The sequence below is a fragment of the Nematolebias whitei genome, chromosome 7 (assembly GCF_014905685.2).
Source record: "Nematolebias whitei isolate Nwh7 chromosome 7, NemWhi1, whole genome shotgun sequence".
Lineage (NCBI taxonomy): Eukaryota > Metazoa > Chordata > Actinopteri > Cyprinodontiformes > Rivulidae > Nematolebias > Nematolebias whitei.
The window spans coordinates 37,080,846-37,097,767 of NC_056504.1; the positions used below are offsets into that span (position 1 = coordinate 37,080,846).

General features: G+C 38.6%; 2 protein-coding genes across 5 annotated transcripts in view; one reads left to right on the forward strand and one right to left on the reverse strand.

The window, feature by feature from the left end:
* LOC119411874 (nuclear receptor coactivator 5) overlaps nt 1-16,922 on the forward strand; it is a 615,997-nt gene that overhangs the window by 218,296 nt on the left and 380,779 nt on the right. The window lies entirely within an intron of this gene.
* On the reverse strand, nt 1,531-16,033 carry LOC119411872 (proto-oncogene tyrosine-protein kinase Src). Of its 3 annotated transcripts, XM_037678821.1 has the most exons (12): nt 15,757-16,033; nt 13,693-13,792; nt 11,102-11,119; nt 9,737-9,835; nt 9,400-9,503; nt 5,591-5,740; nt 5,342-5,497; nt 4,984-5,163; nt 3,068-3,144; nt 2,813-2,966; nt 2,554-2,685; nt 1,531-2,341 (listed from the first exon to the last, which is right to left on the reverse strand). In XM_037678821.1, exons 1-12 carry the CDS (start codon nt 16,028-16,030, stop codon nt 2,133-2,135), a joined length of 1,653 nt encoding a protein of 550 aa, XP_037534749.1. In that variant the 5' UTR covers nt 16,031-16,033; the 3' UTR covers nt 1,531-2,132. The 3 variants fall into 3 exon arrangements, with proteins under 3 accessions (XP_037534749.1, XP_037534751.1, XP_037534750.1); XM_037678823.1 differs by lacking the exon at nt 11,102-11,119 and having other exon boundaries at nt 13,693-13,789; XM_037678822.1 differs by lacking the exon at nt 11,102-11,119.

Consider the following 16,922-nt stretch of genomic DNA (forward strand, 5'->3'; position numbering starts at 1 on the left):
CGTATATCTGTCCCAATTCTGAATTGTTTGTTACAGATAAAGAGGTTTCAAATGTGATTTTATAGTTAAAAATCAAAAGAAAGCACTTTTTCAGCCCTGTTTACAGAAGGACTTGTTAATTTAACATTGAGGAAACAGGCGTGCGTCAATAAAAACCTCAAAATGGAGGTGCAATAAAACAAACTGTACAAAAACAATTACATAATCACAGTCATTCGTTTAAGGTACTATTTACATCTTTGACCTCATTATTCATGTCATACTGTAAGATCACCACCCAAACTCCTTTACTGCGGTTTCACAATTTTATTACAACGTCCCACCATCGGGAGATTTTTGTGACGTTGGAGGGCATAACGGACCATCATCCCTTATTGCTGCGTGGCTCATATTCTGATAAAGTTACAGAACTTGAAAACTTTCTGCAACAACTACATGATGAACCAAACCGCTGAGAAATGCTTTTTGAAAGTGGCAAACCTGGTATTAAAAGCAAGCTACAATGTGTACAGTAGGACACTGAGAAAGAAGAAAATCATTACGGTTTGATGGCACTAATGCTCAGAAGTCTGTATATGATCCCCGTGCCTCACTTCAACCTGGAGTAAACGCACACATATTGACCTACAACACAGCATCAATAAAACCCAAATAAAGATCAACAAAAGAACAGCACAAAAGCATGCTAGCTTCAAAATCAACTCATAATACAGTCAAACACAGTTTTATTAGGGTTACCTGATCAGAGGTTTACATTTCAGTAGGGCTGCCTTTTTGCATATTTTTTATGCATTATGAGTTAAAAACTGTGTCTAATTCGAACATAATTAAATATCTATCCATCTTTTTTCCATTTCTAATGTGTAGTTTATTGGGGTGATTGCAGTGATGAGAGTAAATCAGTATGTACATGATCAGAAGTGAAGAAATGGGCAGTGTTTGGCACAGAACAAGAGATTCTGTTCCCCATGTTGACTTAGACATTTACCAGTAATATGATTAGCTTGGCAGCTGTATCAGCCTGTGCCGCATAGGGTTTGATGGAAATGACCCAATTTATGCTGCAGGGATACTCGAACTGAAATGCATAAAACCTGCCCTTTAGTGCAATTGCATCAGTGCTGATCATTTCAATGCAATTCTCTAGTTAAACCAATCAAAACAACCAGCATTCAGACACTACCCACATCAAAATCAATCTTGATGAAGGTTGGATCCAACATGGTTCAACAAGAGAGAAAGGCCTCAAATGTTAGTTGAAATTACCTCATTTTCAGCATCTCAAAACCTGCCTTTCATGACAGCATCCTGGCACTGCAGTGATAGTGACTTTTATAGCTTTGCCTACTGAAAAATATTAAAAAATTAAAAAGGCAAAAGCAAAACCGTTGTCTTCCCCAGAACCAAACTTTAAACCACAGGACGTATATTGTCCAAGTAAACGTGAAGATGCAAAGAAGACTTCTAGAGAGTAATATGAAGACACTTTGAAGAAGCAGAACTTGAAGCAAATTAAAAAATACTGAGTCAGAACAAAGAAAGAAAGCTGAATTGATGGGGAGATCATGAAGGGAGACAGATTTTCTTTTGGCACTGTAGCCACAGTGGCAGTGCTCTTCTGTGGGTGGACAAGACACCAGACGAGGGGAGAGAGATGCAACAGATGAGAAAAATAAAATAAAACAAAAAGAGACTTCACTAAATACAGCTCATGAGCAACTAAAATATCTTCCCCAACCCTTTTCTTCTGTACAGGAGAGTTCATTTTCAAGCCCTCACTCTGTGCATCCTGATTTAACTCTTCCCTAAAAAAAAAACATCTATCGGCAAGTTTTGTCACTCAGTCCAGTCCAACAACAGTTCTCCTTTTACAGTTTTGAGCCTCTTTTATGAAGGGAATAAATCTTAGGTAAACTTGGAGTCCTTGCCGAACAAAAGTTCTCCATGTTCTGTAGCAGTTCTCTTACAGCACACAGGACGACGTCTGCGGGTTTCCATTTCGGTTTTGCTTCCACTAAAGAAGTTCCTCAGAATAGTTTCACAGGCTCAGATCCTCCGTCTGAGGTCGGTTAGTGCAGATCATTCAGAGCAGAGGCCCCACTTTTGATTCAGGTTTGGTTCAGGGTGCAGTTCTATAGGTTCTCCCCAGGCTGATACTGAGGTTCTGTGGAGGTGAAGTAGTCCTCTAGGAAGCCCTGCAGATACTCAAAGGTAGGTCTCTCCTCTGGGTCCTTCCTCCAGCAGGAAAGCATGAGCTCATGCAAAGAAGTGGGGCACTCTGCCGGGCAAGGCATCCTGTAGCCGCGCTCCACCTGGTCGAGCACCTCGCGGTTAACCATACCTGACAAAACAAAAACAGGAAGTCAGATTTAAAGAAACACACACACACTTTGTCCTACAGTTAATCTCGTGGACTAAATCTGAGAAGACCATTAATACACTTCATGTAAATAAACCATTCTGCTGTATCATGTCCAATCCAAATATTGTTTAATAATCTAAAATAACTGTTTCGTGTCTAAGATATTTATGTTGTTAAAGTGGAACTTTAACCTGGATAGGGGACTCTTCCTTTAGTTGCAAGCTCAGTAAGTAGAACACCAAAGGACCAGACATCTGATTTGATGGTGAAACGACCGTACAGCGCTGCTTCAGGTGCCGTCCATTTGATTGGAAACTTGGCTCCTACAAGAGGAAAATAACAACATTTGTGTAAAAGACATATCTGAACAGCTTTCCAATTCTTTTGTTAAATAAAACAAGAGTTATGGTGCCAATATCCCATCTGTTAAGTGATGGGACAACTACTTACCCTGTCTTGCAGTGTACTCGTTGTCTTCAATCAGCCTTGCCAGACCAAAGTCAGCCACCTTACACACTAAGCTGTCTCCTACCAGGATGTTAGCAGCACGCAGGTCTCTGTGGACGTAGTTCATCCTCTCCACATAAGCCATCCCCGCTGCAATCTGACCAAAGATTGGACATGGATTTTGAAGCTTAATTAAATTTTTATTTATTTTTTTAACACAGAAAAGGACACAAACAAGAACACAATAGAGAAGTTTACCTGAGCAGCCATGTCTACCAGCTGTGGCAGACGAAGCATCTTTCCTGCCTCTCCTTTAAGGAAGTCCAATAAACTCCCTGTGAAAGCAGGGAAACAGAACCACATTTATCAAACCTGCAGTCGCACATATTACATCAGTGATGGATGTCATCCTTGTATCCTATCACCAAATCATTTCAACTGTTGCATTTCAAGTTTCTATTTTTCTTTTTTTGGTTGCTCCCTTCTTCAAGAGTCACCACAGCGAGTGAACTCACATGATTTGTCAATTGTTTTACACCAGATACCCTTCCTGACACAACCACAGACCACCAAGCCACAGCCCTCTGTGTGCAGCAGAGAGCTGCTGTCTAGGGCACCCGGGGGAGCCATTTGGGGGTGAGAAGGGTGGGGGATGGAGGGTTAAGGTGGTTAAAGGCAAAGAACAGTGGTGGGATGTAACTAAGTATAAGTACATTTTACTGTACTCAAGTATATTTTTCATGTATCTGTACTTTACTTAAGTAGTTAAACGTGGGTACTTTCTACTTTTACTCCCCTACATTAAGTGTTTGTACTTTCTACTACACTACATTTCTATAATGTGTTGTGTTACAAGTTAAATCCACGTTGTTTTTTTTTAATTTGTTCATTAGTTTGAAAGTAACCAATGGCGAGAGGGGAGTTAGTCCATTGAATCATTGCAAAGTGGGCAGGTAACGTTAGACCCACCTTCAAGAAGAGATGGACCAATGACGTAAATTCTAGTATATACATCATTGAGCTGGGCACACCCACAGCACTGCTAACACACCCAAAATGAATTATACTGCGGAGAGTCAGCCAGAAGATATGCACCACTTACGGCTTTATTGAAAGATTATTGAAAGACTGTTGAAAGACTATTGAAAGACTATTCAGTGCAGAAGGACAGATTCTCTCTCCCAAAAGAGACAGACTGGATTAAAAAAAACTTTGAAAACCAACTTCTTCTGAACTTGAACAAGAAATTCTTGCTGCAATATTAAAATGTGTCAGTTCATGGGATGTTAGGACAGGAGACAAGAGATGTCTCCAAATATTTCGACACTCGGGTCCAAGTTTTGAAAATGGTGTCAGGAAGTTAAAATATTGTTCACTATTGACCCATTACAAGGTTGACTAGATAGTATTTTAACTAGTTGACATGAAATGATCAGATATTCCTTTGTTAGGTCAAATGCTTCTTTTTTCAGACCAACAACTTTTACTTAAATGTGTTTACTGCATTTAAAATGACATTGGTTTTGATTTGTGTTAAATAAAAACTTTCAAAGGTATAATCATCCCTCTTATTTTGCTTAATGACATTTAACTCTGCAGGTTATCTCTGAAATTCTTACGCACAGAATCACAAGTCCAAGTGTGAACTGTGTCACAGAGTAAATACAATAAAACATGCATCATCTGCAACATTGTTCATTAAAATATCTCAACACTATTAATGTGTTACAGAAAATATACATATGGTAGGCACACTTAATGCTCTTGTGGACCATTGCATTAGGGAATACATTCAGTAAGGACTTTTACTTTTAATACTTTAAGTATTTTTAAAAGCAAGTACTTTTACTCAAGTAAAAACGTTAATGTGGTACTTCTACTTTTACTAGAGCACATTTTTGTCTGTTTATTTGTACTTTTACTTAAGTACAGTGTTTGAGTACTTTCTCCACCAGTGGTCAAGAGTGGGGAAAATGAAGGTGGAAGCAGATGTGCTTCATTTTCTCCACCCACATTTTGATGTTACAGTCAGCAGGGGGATTTGACCCAGCGACCTTCTGATCACCTCCTCTATCCTCTGCTCCACCACTTCACCTCCATTTTAAGATTCTAATAAAAGTCAGTTATTGCAGTTCTGAATCTGCTTCTAGTTTGAGCCTACCATCCTGTATTACCTTGGCTCATATACTCAGTCACAATGTAGATGGGCTCCTCAGACACAACAGCGTACAACTGGACCAGCTTCTCATGCCTCAGTTTCTTCATGACCTGTGCTTCCTGGAGGAAGGCCTCTGGAGACATGGTGCCAGGCTTTAAGGTTTTGATGGCTACCCGTGTTGTACCGTTCCATGTGCCTGTCACAAACCAGACAGAAACAAGTTGTCAATAAAACAGCATGCTCATTTAAGGACGGCTTATCATCATATATTAAAATGGTCAACTCTGCACAGGATTTAACATTATGTTGCACTTTATTCAGAAAACAAAATGACTTTAAAAAAATCTAAATATGAAGGATGGAAAAGCTCTTACCCATCCAGACTTCTCCAAAGCAGCCCTGTCCCAGTTTAACGTCCAAGCGAAGGGATTCTCGAGGAATTTCCCAGGCGTCCCTGGCCAGCCCCTGGGTCTGAGGTTTGGCCACTGGACACACATCTGTTAGTGCATGACACAGCCCATCAGAGTGCTCTGAAAGATGGAAGGCAAGGCAAAGTGAAGAAGCATTTTAGGGACAGCAGTGTTCTTAAAGGTTATAGCCATCAGCACCACCTCACTACTCACTGCGGTAGTGGAAGACTAGTTGTTGTAGGCTGGTGAACTGGGTGCGGGAGGTGATGTAGAAACCACCACTATCCAGCTTCCTGATCTTGTAATGTTTAACATTGAGGCCTTTGCTGTTATCATAATCCAGCACGGACAAGCAGTACGCCCCTGTGAGTGAGACAAAACAACAGATGGAGATATTTTGGATGTTTTAGTGTCTCTGAGCCACTTTGACAGCTGTTCTGTGGACTTTACTAGCAGCTGTGCCTTGGATCTATAACTATCCAGCCTTTCATCCAGGGTCCAGTTTGATTTCAGTTTTGTCAATTTGTTAAAAAAAAAAAACTTTTTTTTGGCAGAGAAAAAAACAACTAACTTTGAGGTTAAAGAAATGTCCTTGAGGAAAAATGTCATGAGGTCAAAAAGAACATGTCGTGATGAAATGTGTGTAGGTTTGGAAAAACAGCTACAGTAACACAAGAACCTAACCATGTTTACTCTAAGCTGGGATGTCTGTCTGCTAAAAACCACCAAAAACTTTAGTTTGCCTAATTTGGTTTGCCTGGTTTAATAGTTCTGTTTGTTATTAAGGCTCAGCATTTAAAAAAAGAAAAAGAAAAAAGCAAACAACACATTTTTTTAAATATATTTTCATAAAAGTCTGCTCACTTTAACCTTGAACCTCTTGTTCATCTACAATAATTACATAATAATAAAAATAATCAGGTGTGCTGGAGATCTTTAGACCTTTTAACTCTGGATTCACCCAGCTGGTCGTTCAAACTCACCTTTACTCCCCAATGACATTATGTTACTTTTACCAATCTACACCGAGATGAGGACCTTCACCAAGCTTTAAACTCACTTCACCTATGATCTGGACCTCCACCTACCTCCATCTACTGTTGCTGGTTTTCTGGAAATGATATCTGATCATTTGCAGGAAATAAATAAATCAAAATCTTATTAAATTGTGGGTCAAAGTCTAGGAAGTGATCTAAATGTCTGAACGGTGTTACAAAATCTGAGTTCTACAGTGAGGCCTTTAAAGAGTGACATAAAAATATCTATCATCTGATCTGCAGGTTTGCCAACTGATAATTTTCCATCCTGTGTTGGGGAAAAATAAATAAATCTAGACCAGGAAAGTTACACTTTCTAATTCACCATAATCTTTTCAGCATTGTGTTCCTCTACCATTTTAAACCCTGACTTTCCATGTTCAAGTCCAAAAGTGCTTTAAATAAAATCTGCTGGGGTCAAAATGAATACAATTACAACTAATAGGCCAGCTCATTGTGTTTCTGATCACGTAGGACAAAAGAACAGTCCAAAAAGCCTCTAACAAAACTGAAACAACCGAGGTAGGTCAAATATCTGATTTACAGGACTGCCTCAACATGTAAGCAGCATGCTCCTGCTCATATATGACACATTATTAACCGAACATTTGACAGCGAGTACAGGACGCACCCAGAGGCAAGATATCTTCAGCCAGGGCTCCTCCTACTCTCCCCGATTTGACCCCTTTCTTTCTTTTCTTTGATTTGCCCCTTAACGATTCTATCCCTTCATGCTTTTTCTGCCACTCTTCTTGTGCGTGTGTGTGTGCTAAGACTTCTAGCCAGAGGGGAGAACCAGCACCCTACAAGGCTGACCTAGTTCTGGGTGAGTGATTCACCCCCATCCATTCACAAGTCCAACCCACTCCTCGAAAAAACAACCCGTTAAAGAGTCCACCTACATCACAGACTCAGTGTGACTGCACAGTTTCAAGAGAAGGTGAACTCTACAACTTGCCCAGAGAACTATTTTTTTTAGTGTAAAAGCTAACATACTACTTAATTACAAGGTTCTTCCTCTGTTAAATGATGTCCCTTAAGATTTACCCATTAAAACGGAACTCACATTTACAGGAGAGTGAAGACTCCAGAGACACAAAGACATCCTCTACTTTTTTTTTTTTTTTACACTTTTAATGCATAAAAACAAAGGAATCTAAGTTTTAATTAACATTTGTAGCTAGAATGCTTAAAGGCCATTGGTACAATTTACATCAACATGCAGCACCTGAAAAAACCATGATATATTGCTGCTAAATAATTATGCTTGATGATTATACGCTGCTAACAAGATCCTCCGTCTGCCTGCATGGACCGAACTCTGCGGACCTGTTTGGTTCAGCGGGGGAACCTTGGATGTTCTCCGTCTGCTGGACCCAGTTCTGGAGGGCAGTCTGGGAGGCAACTGCTGCGTTCCTTATCATAATCATGCTGCTGAAGAGACCTGCTAACAAGACCTGCTAACACTGCTATCAACACCACGCTGCTAACTGAACCATGGTGCCAACGGGACCATGTTTCTAAGAGAAACCTCATTGCTAACTGAACCTCCCTGCTAACAGTATCATGCTGCTAACTGAACCATGTTGCTAAGAGAACCTCACTGTCATCAGAACCACTCTGCCAATAGAGCATACTGCTGTAGATTTGTATTTCTTGTTCACTTTTGGCACATTGTTTCTGTATTTTTGTTGCATGCTTTGAATAAATCCTAGTTTATGTTAGTTATAGTTTATGTTAGTGCTTACATTAAGCGTGTAAATTATAGCCGAACAGAACCTATGAGAATCGTGCTGCTGTTGTTGGTGTATTGTTTTACATTATTAGTGTTTAGATCTTTTTTTTTAGATTTTTTTAGAGTGCCGTTGGGCGTTCGTTTAGCATATATCTTAGTTTATATCTTAGATCCTTATTTACCGTTTCTTTTTACACTTTATATTTTTGCTATTGTTTGTTGTAACTGGGACCTTGTGTACATAATTTTGATCCACCTCATGTACCACATGCAATGCGAATGACAATAAAGAACCTTGAATCCTTGAATACCTTAAAATTAGATCACAGCTGCACATTTAAAATAGTCTCATTATCAATTTATTTAGATTTTCTTATGCTGTTTTAACATACACACACACACACACACACACACATACACCCTAGAGAGGTTCAGGAGAATGTGAAAACTATTTGGGCGGTACGTTTTTTTCCTTCCCCACAGTTGCTGTTCACACACACACTAAACAGCAGGAGGTTTTCTGCTGCAGATGCCCTCTCACAGTGTGAACTTAAAGGAAGGAGCTGCAGGGAAGCGTGTGCCAGGAGGAGCAAGGATTCAGGGTATAATGCAAAAACAGTAATAATAATAAAAATAAAAACATGAAAATTAATGAATTTCATTTGCATCACAATGAGAATAAAGCACGAGGTGCCCGACGAGTGTTTGTGTTCACTGTATGAAGCCGGAACTGAAACATCTACACACAATCACAGTGATATGTGGAATAAAACAGAACTGGTCAATAAAATAATTACAATACATTCTCAAAATCTAAAATTGCTTCCACATTCTTGATTTAGTAAAACTGATAACTCAAAGTTTTATAAAAACCCAACAATAATCAATATGCTGTACCATCATCAGTGAATAGTTGGCAGCTTTACATTAAAAAGTTTGGGTTGAGAAAAGTTAGTGCTTGGTATGAAAAGCAACAGTTTAATAATTATAATATCTGATAAGAATAATTTAATAGCTGCCGGTCTAAATTTGACAGTCCGCTTATTCTTTATGAGATCTCAAAATCTAATCAACAGTTAAATTTTTGCACTTTTTGCAGTACTTGGTAACCTGAAATGAACAGTTTTCAAAAGCTGCTAGTTTCATACATCAGTATGAAGAAGAGAAGAAAAAGACCCAACCGTGATGATGGATCCTAATAATGACTGTAGGCTTTTGAAGGAAAACATCCAGCATGTCTGTTTGCTCACCTTTAGTGGTCTCACTCTCCCTCACCAGGAAGGTTCCTCGTCTGTTCTGCAGATTCAGAAGGAGCCTTTCCGAGTCACGACGAGTGATCTTACCGAAATACCACCTGCAGAAGTGGGCGACAGAGAGGAAGATCAAAGACAAACTCCAGCTGAGCTGAAGCAGGAGAAGCCATTCATGTGTTCATATTAATAAATGGTGTCAGTAATCCCTGCTTTTTTACCAATGAACACAATGCATACAGAAAAGAAGCGCTGCACTCTGGCTCAGCACAGGAAACGCTGAGACGTACGGGAACATGGGCAAAACAGAACTGCAAGAATCAAACAAGATAAATACTCTTCTGCTTGGATGGAGTCGGATGGAGCCACGTAGTTGCTGGGGATGTAACCACTTTCTCCTGTTGTTAGGGAGCGAGCGAGCCACCAGTCCCCCTCTCTGTGTAGGAAGGAGACAGAAGACAGAGACAGAAATTTAAACATAACGGACAAAACTAAACTAGAAAATTAAAAATCTTTTTTAACAGAGCTATGTAAAAACTACAGCAACTTTTAAATACTCACTTTAAATAAATAATAAAATGACGTATTCCTTTAAAAATGACTCCAACATGTTCTATGATATTTTTTAGAAGCCTGTCTGAATATCCGTTAATAACACCAGAGCAATAATATAAAGTATTTGGATAATATTTAAAAATCAGTTTTCTTCCACCTGCGTGCTAGAAAAGAGTTACCAACACAAAAGTAACTTCAACTTGGATAAAGTCTTGAAATCATAACTGTTAAAACAAACAAACAAACAAAAAAAATTAACATAGAAAGTGTATAAAATGTGTGTGTGAATATGATTTTGCTCTATATATATTTTTAATCCACTCATGCAGTTTAATTCCAGGTTAAGGGTATCATACATGCAGCTTATCCAGGGCAGCTTGTCATTTGAACCTCGAGGAACTTCCTCACTGTCCTCTAACATGTGTCATGTATGACATGTGAGGGACAGTCATCATTTTAATCAATTACAAGCAATCAACTGGTGTGTATGCTTTTTGTCAGTCTGTATTTGAGGTGTTTAGATCAAAATTCCAGTCCCGTAAAATATAATTAAAAAAATACTTCCCCTACATGAGCACTGAACTATGGTAATTTTTGCAAAAAGAAGCATAACAATTTACAGATAAAGACTTTTTTTTTTTGTTGAACAAACAGGAAAACATCATGCATGTGTTAAATGTAGAATTTTGTAATTTATTTGTAGTGTACAAACTGTTCAAACTGGTTTATGTTCTTTCACTGATTAGGCTCCAGTAGAAAGAAAATATTCAGAATATTACCAGTATGTCTTGTGCTTCAAATTGTCAGAGTTGCAGCAATCACATGACTAAACTCAAACCCATAATGGACTCCAATGAGGAAAAAAAAAAACAAATATAGACTTATTTATTCAATAAGCTCAGGTCCTATGTCCAAGAAAAACCTAACATAGCAGAAAAAACAGAAGTCACCCATTATTCTGCCTCACTTTCTATTTTTAAATAAGACATGCATCATCCACCAAGTTAGCAAAAGCACCTAATTATTGTACATGAATGTGATTTAAACTGCTGTTTCGTTTTGAGCTTGCTCAGATAAATCCATGCGTCAGCAAAGGGACAGAACAAAAGGTTGCACAGGGTTTTATACGGCAGTAAACATCACTGACCTGAAGCTGTACTTTTTCCTAGGAGAAACCATGAAGCATGAGTAAGGAAGAGAAAGGGAGAGATAACAGACACGGCAGACACATCAAAACACGGCAAGGAGACACAACAAGGCGAGCAGCACAGCACGGAGCGAGCAGACGAGCTGTAGGACTACACAGTGGGGCTGTTCAGTGTCATTCAACAACAAAGATGCAGGTGCAGATCAGAGAAACAGTCATTTATGTTAAAAATATAACCAAGATGTCACCAAAAGTTCTTGCAAATAGTCCCAGCAGCTTCAGAGGCATCATTTAAAATGTATAAAGATGTTTATTTGCAGAGTAATTGGGATGCTGTTAAGACTCTGACTGCACACAAAGTGAGTCGTTTCTTTTTTATTTCTTTTCAGCCCTACTATGTAGTGCCAGAAAATAAAACAAAAGAGCAGATTTATGGCAGGAAGTTATGGGAAAAGTACACAGGGGGAAAACAATTAAGTAAAATGTCATCGTTCTCAATTTTAACACCATTTCCCATTAACACTCGTCTCAGCTTTACCGTGAGCTTTTCTCACTTGAGCTTAAAGAGGTATCAACTCAAACTGACTTCAGTAGGTGCAGGCGAAGTGTTATCTGTGCTATGGAAAAAAAAAAGTGAGCCCACGTGTCAGTGTGATTTGTCCTTTTGAAGTGTATTACAGAGTCACATGGCAAATGTACAAAAGGAAGCAGAATGCATTAGCTGTTCTCTGGTTTAGTAAACAGATGGGAGGGACCGCTAAACAGTAACGAGCACCAAACTCTCACTGCGTTTGATAGCGTTCATTTAAATATAAATGTTGATTTATTATGTGGGCACAATGCACATGCACGGTGCTCGATGGTACAGTATATGGCAGGGGTCTGCAACCTACGGCTCTGGAGCCACATGTGGCTCTTTGATATCTCTGCAGCGGCTCTTTCAGGCTTTGAACAAAACTAAAACAAAACATAATTTTATTTAAATTATTGCCAACAGTGGAAAAAAGGCTAGTTTTAGCAGATGTCCTGTCATTTTCAAATATGTGAAGAATAGTACAAATACAAGGCGTAAAACGTGGACTACACCATGCTAGTAGATTTTTAGCCACTTGAAGTTAACTTCCTGTCTCACAGCGTGAGCTTTCTCTCAAAAGAAGCAGAATGTTTTGGAATATTTTTAAGACAAGTTGCTGAGAAGGAATATGGCGAGTACCTTTGATCACACTAAGAATAAAATTTAAAAAACAAAGTCAAAGTAAACAAAAGGAGTTATTTTCTTAAAAAATGTAACTGGATTTCCAACAAACTGGCCTAATTTTATACTTTGCTTTAAGTAGGATACTTAATTCTTCAACAGTTAAGAGAATTCACATTGGCCTGCAGATTTCAGAGTTTTAATTTTTAGAAAATTGTTAAAAATATATATATTTTTCTTTCTTTACATGAATCTGGTCTTTTGTATTCAATGTAAAAATATACATAAATGTTAGTAATAGTTAGATATTGTTCGTTTTATAATATCACCCCCACTGGATGGAAAAGCCATCTCCAGCAAACTTATAGTGGTCCACGGGCCACCAGTTAACAGTACACAGTTGTAGCAGGTTTTGCGGCTCTGGACATCGTAATTAGTAAACAAAGTGGCAAAAATGGCTCATTTTATCTCAAAGGTTGCAAACCCCTGGTATATGGTGTCTGAAACCACTTCCTAAAAGCTCTGAATAAACACACATCTGACACTTTCTCTTCGCCCTTCTAAGTTTAAAGACTGAGTGAGAAGTTCAAATTCACACAGATAAACCTCGGTATTTCACTTCTGAAGCAGAGTTAAACAAATTCAGCCTCCTCTTAATCTTCTAAATGTAATAATAACATAGTCACTTAACTTTAAAACAACACACTTGCCGTTTTTTTAAATATCAACGGAAAATTACGAGAAGTTAAAACGCCACTTAACGTCAAAGAGAAATCAACATAAATCTCTGTTAGTGTTGTGTAAAGTCTCTTCTATCCAGACAAGACTATTGGATTTATTACTGTCATTTTTAAAAAATATTAGGTTAGTATATGTGTGTATTCAGTCAAAAATAAAATTTTGTTGCTGAAAAAGAAAGGGATTTGTGCTAACTGTCACACTACACCGTCTAAACTTGGATTCAGATAATAGTATACAGACGAGTTAAATAATAGTATTTTAATCGTGTTGTATTCAAATCAATGATTGTATTAAAATCAAACCAACTTGTTCTTTCTCAGGATGATGGATTTTGACATAGTGAAGATTTAATTCGATCTGCTGGGGCTTTCATAATGTGAATGTATTGTATTATAATAGGAACTGAATCGACTGCAACTGGATTTGAATCTGCTTCTGAATTGGATTCATGATTCGCACGTTTTTTTGTCTTATGTGTCCGGAGATGATTTTTTTGTTGTTGTTGTGAATCGATGCTGTATGAATAAACTGAGTTAAGCTGAATTGAAAAAGAGGAAATGTGTCCTTGAGGACATCAGTTTATTTTTGATCTTTTGCAAATTTGTTGCATCGGAAAAAAATAAAAAATAAAAAATCAATGATGATGAATTCTTACGTGTTGTTCACAATCTGCAGCCGGTCACCTTTCCTAAATGTCAGATCAGATGCTGTCCGTGACTCATAGTCATACAGCGCCACAAACGTAGTGACACCTACTGCAAGAAAACCCACACAGAGACAGACATCTATTTAGTCATAACAGTAATTACAGACGCAACAAACAAGTTTATGGCTGCTTCCAAAACAAGGATTTAGCCATGAAGTTCAGCTCAATGACACTTTTTAACTGTTTTCCAGCGCACTAAAGAAAGATATTAACATTCACATGACTTCTGACTGACGGTTCTTGAAGGTCAGGAACATCCCGTAAATGGTTTTTAATTGTCTTGTCAGATTTCTTGGTTTTAACAAACCTTTTCTCTCAACTCTGGAGTCAATAATTGATTGGCTCATTAAAAGCACGACAGAAGAAATGTTCTGCGCCCTGCATGAAGCAGCATTAACTCAACCATCTGGCTTGTCTAGACAGCTTAAACATCGAGTACAACGTGGACACTGCAGCACACTGGGTTACTTAAAAAAAATAATAATCTTGCATATTTAATGGTAGGAAGAAGAACCAGCTTTATGTTTCTGTGTAAACATAACTACCGTAATTCCCGGACTATAAGCCGACACTTTATTCACACGCTTTGAACCTTGCGGCTTATATAATACTGCAGCTAATTTATGGATTTTTTATTTTTTTGGACGGGCTAATGAGCTTCCTGCCCCCAAAACATTTAGCCTCATCACACCCAGGCACTCACATAGCTGACCAATACATGTCTCTCTTGGGGGGTGGATGCTTGCTACTCAGAGAGACTACCTGTATAAATAAAGATTTTTTTAAATGGACTAATGAGACTGTGCAGGAGGAAGTTGAAGATGACGATCAATTACTTCCTGGTAGGTTACAGACATTTTTTTAACCAGCCAAAAACTAAAAATATCCTCTTTCAGTTCTATGGATTTTTCTGTCAAGACAACGTATCCTTGAATGGGCTTAAAATCTAGGATTACAGATTAAGGATACATAAAATTTCACACTAGGACTTTATTTTGCTTAACAAAAACTAAGTTAAATTTCAAAACAGATTGTGAAAAGCTAAACAAGCCCTTTAATTCAGAAGGCGGAATGACATTTACCTGCAATAAGCTTAAATTTCTCAGTCGCTCACATCCATTAAGTATTAGTACACAGATCTTTGCAAATGTTACTTCATGGAGGTTTTCAAATATTTGTTTAGGCACAGAAATGTCCCAGCACATTAATCCAATCAGACCAAGATGTTGACTTTGATTTGGCCATTTAGTCACTTCAGTTCTTTTATTTCAGCCATTTTATTATAAATTAGCTTCAGTGCTGTCGAGCATGAGCCAATTTGAGCCACAGTTCAGCTGTTTGACAAAAATGGCCTCACATCTGACTCAAGAATAACTCTGTGTACTGTGGAGGCAAACAAACTTCAGTTTTACTATCTTTTTGTCGCAGTGCAAATCCAATTTATCACTTGTCCTTCACAGTTTGATATGAAAGGTTTGTTCTAACATGTTGTAATTTATTTCATTCAAACATGAAACTGTGCATCATGGCCAAACATGACCATCCAATGGACACCGCTCATGTAAATCTGTAGCTGTGCAGACAAAACATCACAAACCTTTGCCATGGTGTATGTTCTTTGTTCAAAGATTAAAAAAAAAAACACCTGTGCTTTGAAAACTGTTCCAAATAAGCAGAATTAGTTTAGTCTTTTTAATGTCTTGGTCGTAAAAGTCAACATTTATCAAACTAACTGAGGCTTGCTTTCTATTTCTCTTTGTGTAATGCACAGTCTGACTTCAGCTGAACTGCCCAGGATAATTAAATATTATGCCCTGGTACAAAAAACTCAAGAATAAAAAAGATAAATTCATATTGTACTAACACTGGGTGTTTTACACCTTTTAAAAAAATATATATATTAACGTTACCTATAATATCTCTGTAGTACATTTATTACTTTTTAAAGTTGTTGCACCTTCTTAAGCGTTGAATTGAACTCTGTTGTTCCCTGGCCTGGGTCTGGTTTCTTACCGGACAGTGGTCCTCTCTGGGGTGACGTGATAGTTCCTGTGTGGTCCACCCCTCCAAAAAGAGCCAGTTCTGGAGTATTTGTTGGGGCGAGCTGGTGCTGCCCTTGATGGCCTCGCCTGCCTGTTCCGACAGCAGGGCTTCGGTTGGGAGTTTGGGTCTGCTGAGCTGGGCCCAGGTGGTGGAAGTGTCCGCTATCTGAACCTGTGCCAATGGTACCATCCAGGCTCATGGAGCGCTGGCCTGGCTCCTTGGGCTTGCTCTTGCCCGCCCCCATGTGCAGATCTGGGGTGAGAGCCAACAACCAAAAAAAAACAAGATTGTGATATTTAAAGCCTAAAGTTGCTACAAAGTTGTTACAGTTTATGTCTATTCAACATCACATATTATCTAAAGTAAAATTCAAACAGCTACTTATTTAAAATAACACAAATAAAAACATTTGCATTTATTCACCAACATAAACTGGCACATCTTTTCTATTCTTTCACCATTTTCTAACAAAACAAAAAAAATTGAAGATAGAATTTTGTTTACATTAATTATCGAATTTATTCTAAATCCTATAATCGGCATAGAGTGTCCCCGGAGCTGTATTTGATACAGTGAGAACCGGTTAGCATGAAGACATTTACATCAGGACGAATACATGGAATTCAAGGTTATTCCTTTGATTAAATCTGCTCTGAATCAATACGCATCAACCAGGTAAACAAAGCTGTAAACAAAAGGAGCAACGGATTGTACTGAAGTATTAAAGCTGGCAAGGGCGTGAGCGCATCACATCCATCAGTTACCTCCTGATGAATGCAACCAATCAGGAGGGTGCTGTCATCAAGAGTACAAAGACAAACAAGCTCACACAGTCAAGTGCACCCTCACAGAGTTGGAGTGCGTTATTCTCACACCAAGTCCCCTTCAGGCTTTCTGGAGTGACTCACTGTGAGACCAACTATTTCGGGCCAGCTGAAACAAGACAGTCACACACACATGAAACAGCCCTGTTCCTTTGTGAATAGGAGCACTCTCAGTTCCAGACGGATTGTGTGCATGTGCGTGGGTGTGTGTGCTCATGTGTATTAGCAGCTGTTCCCTGGCCTATGGGAGGCAAGGCTCAGCTGCACACCAACACCCCAGCACAGTTGTGTCTCATCTCCCCCCCCCCCCCC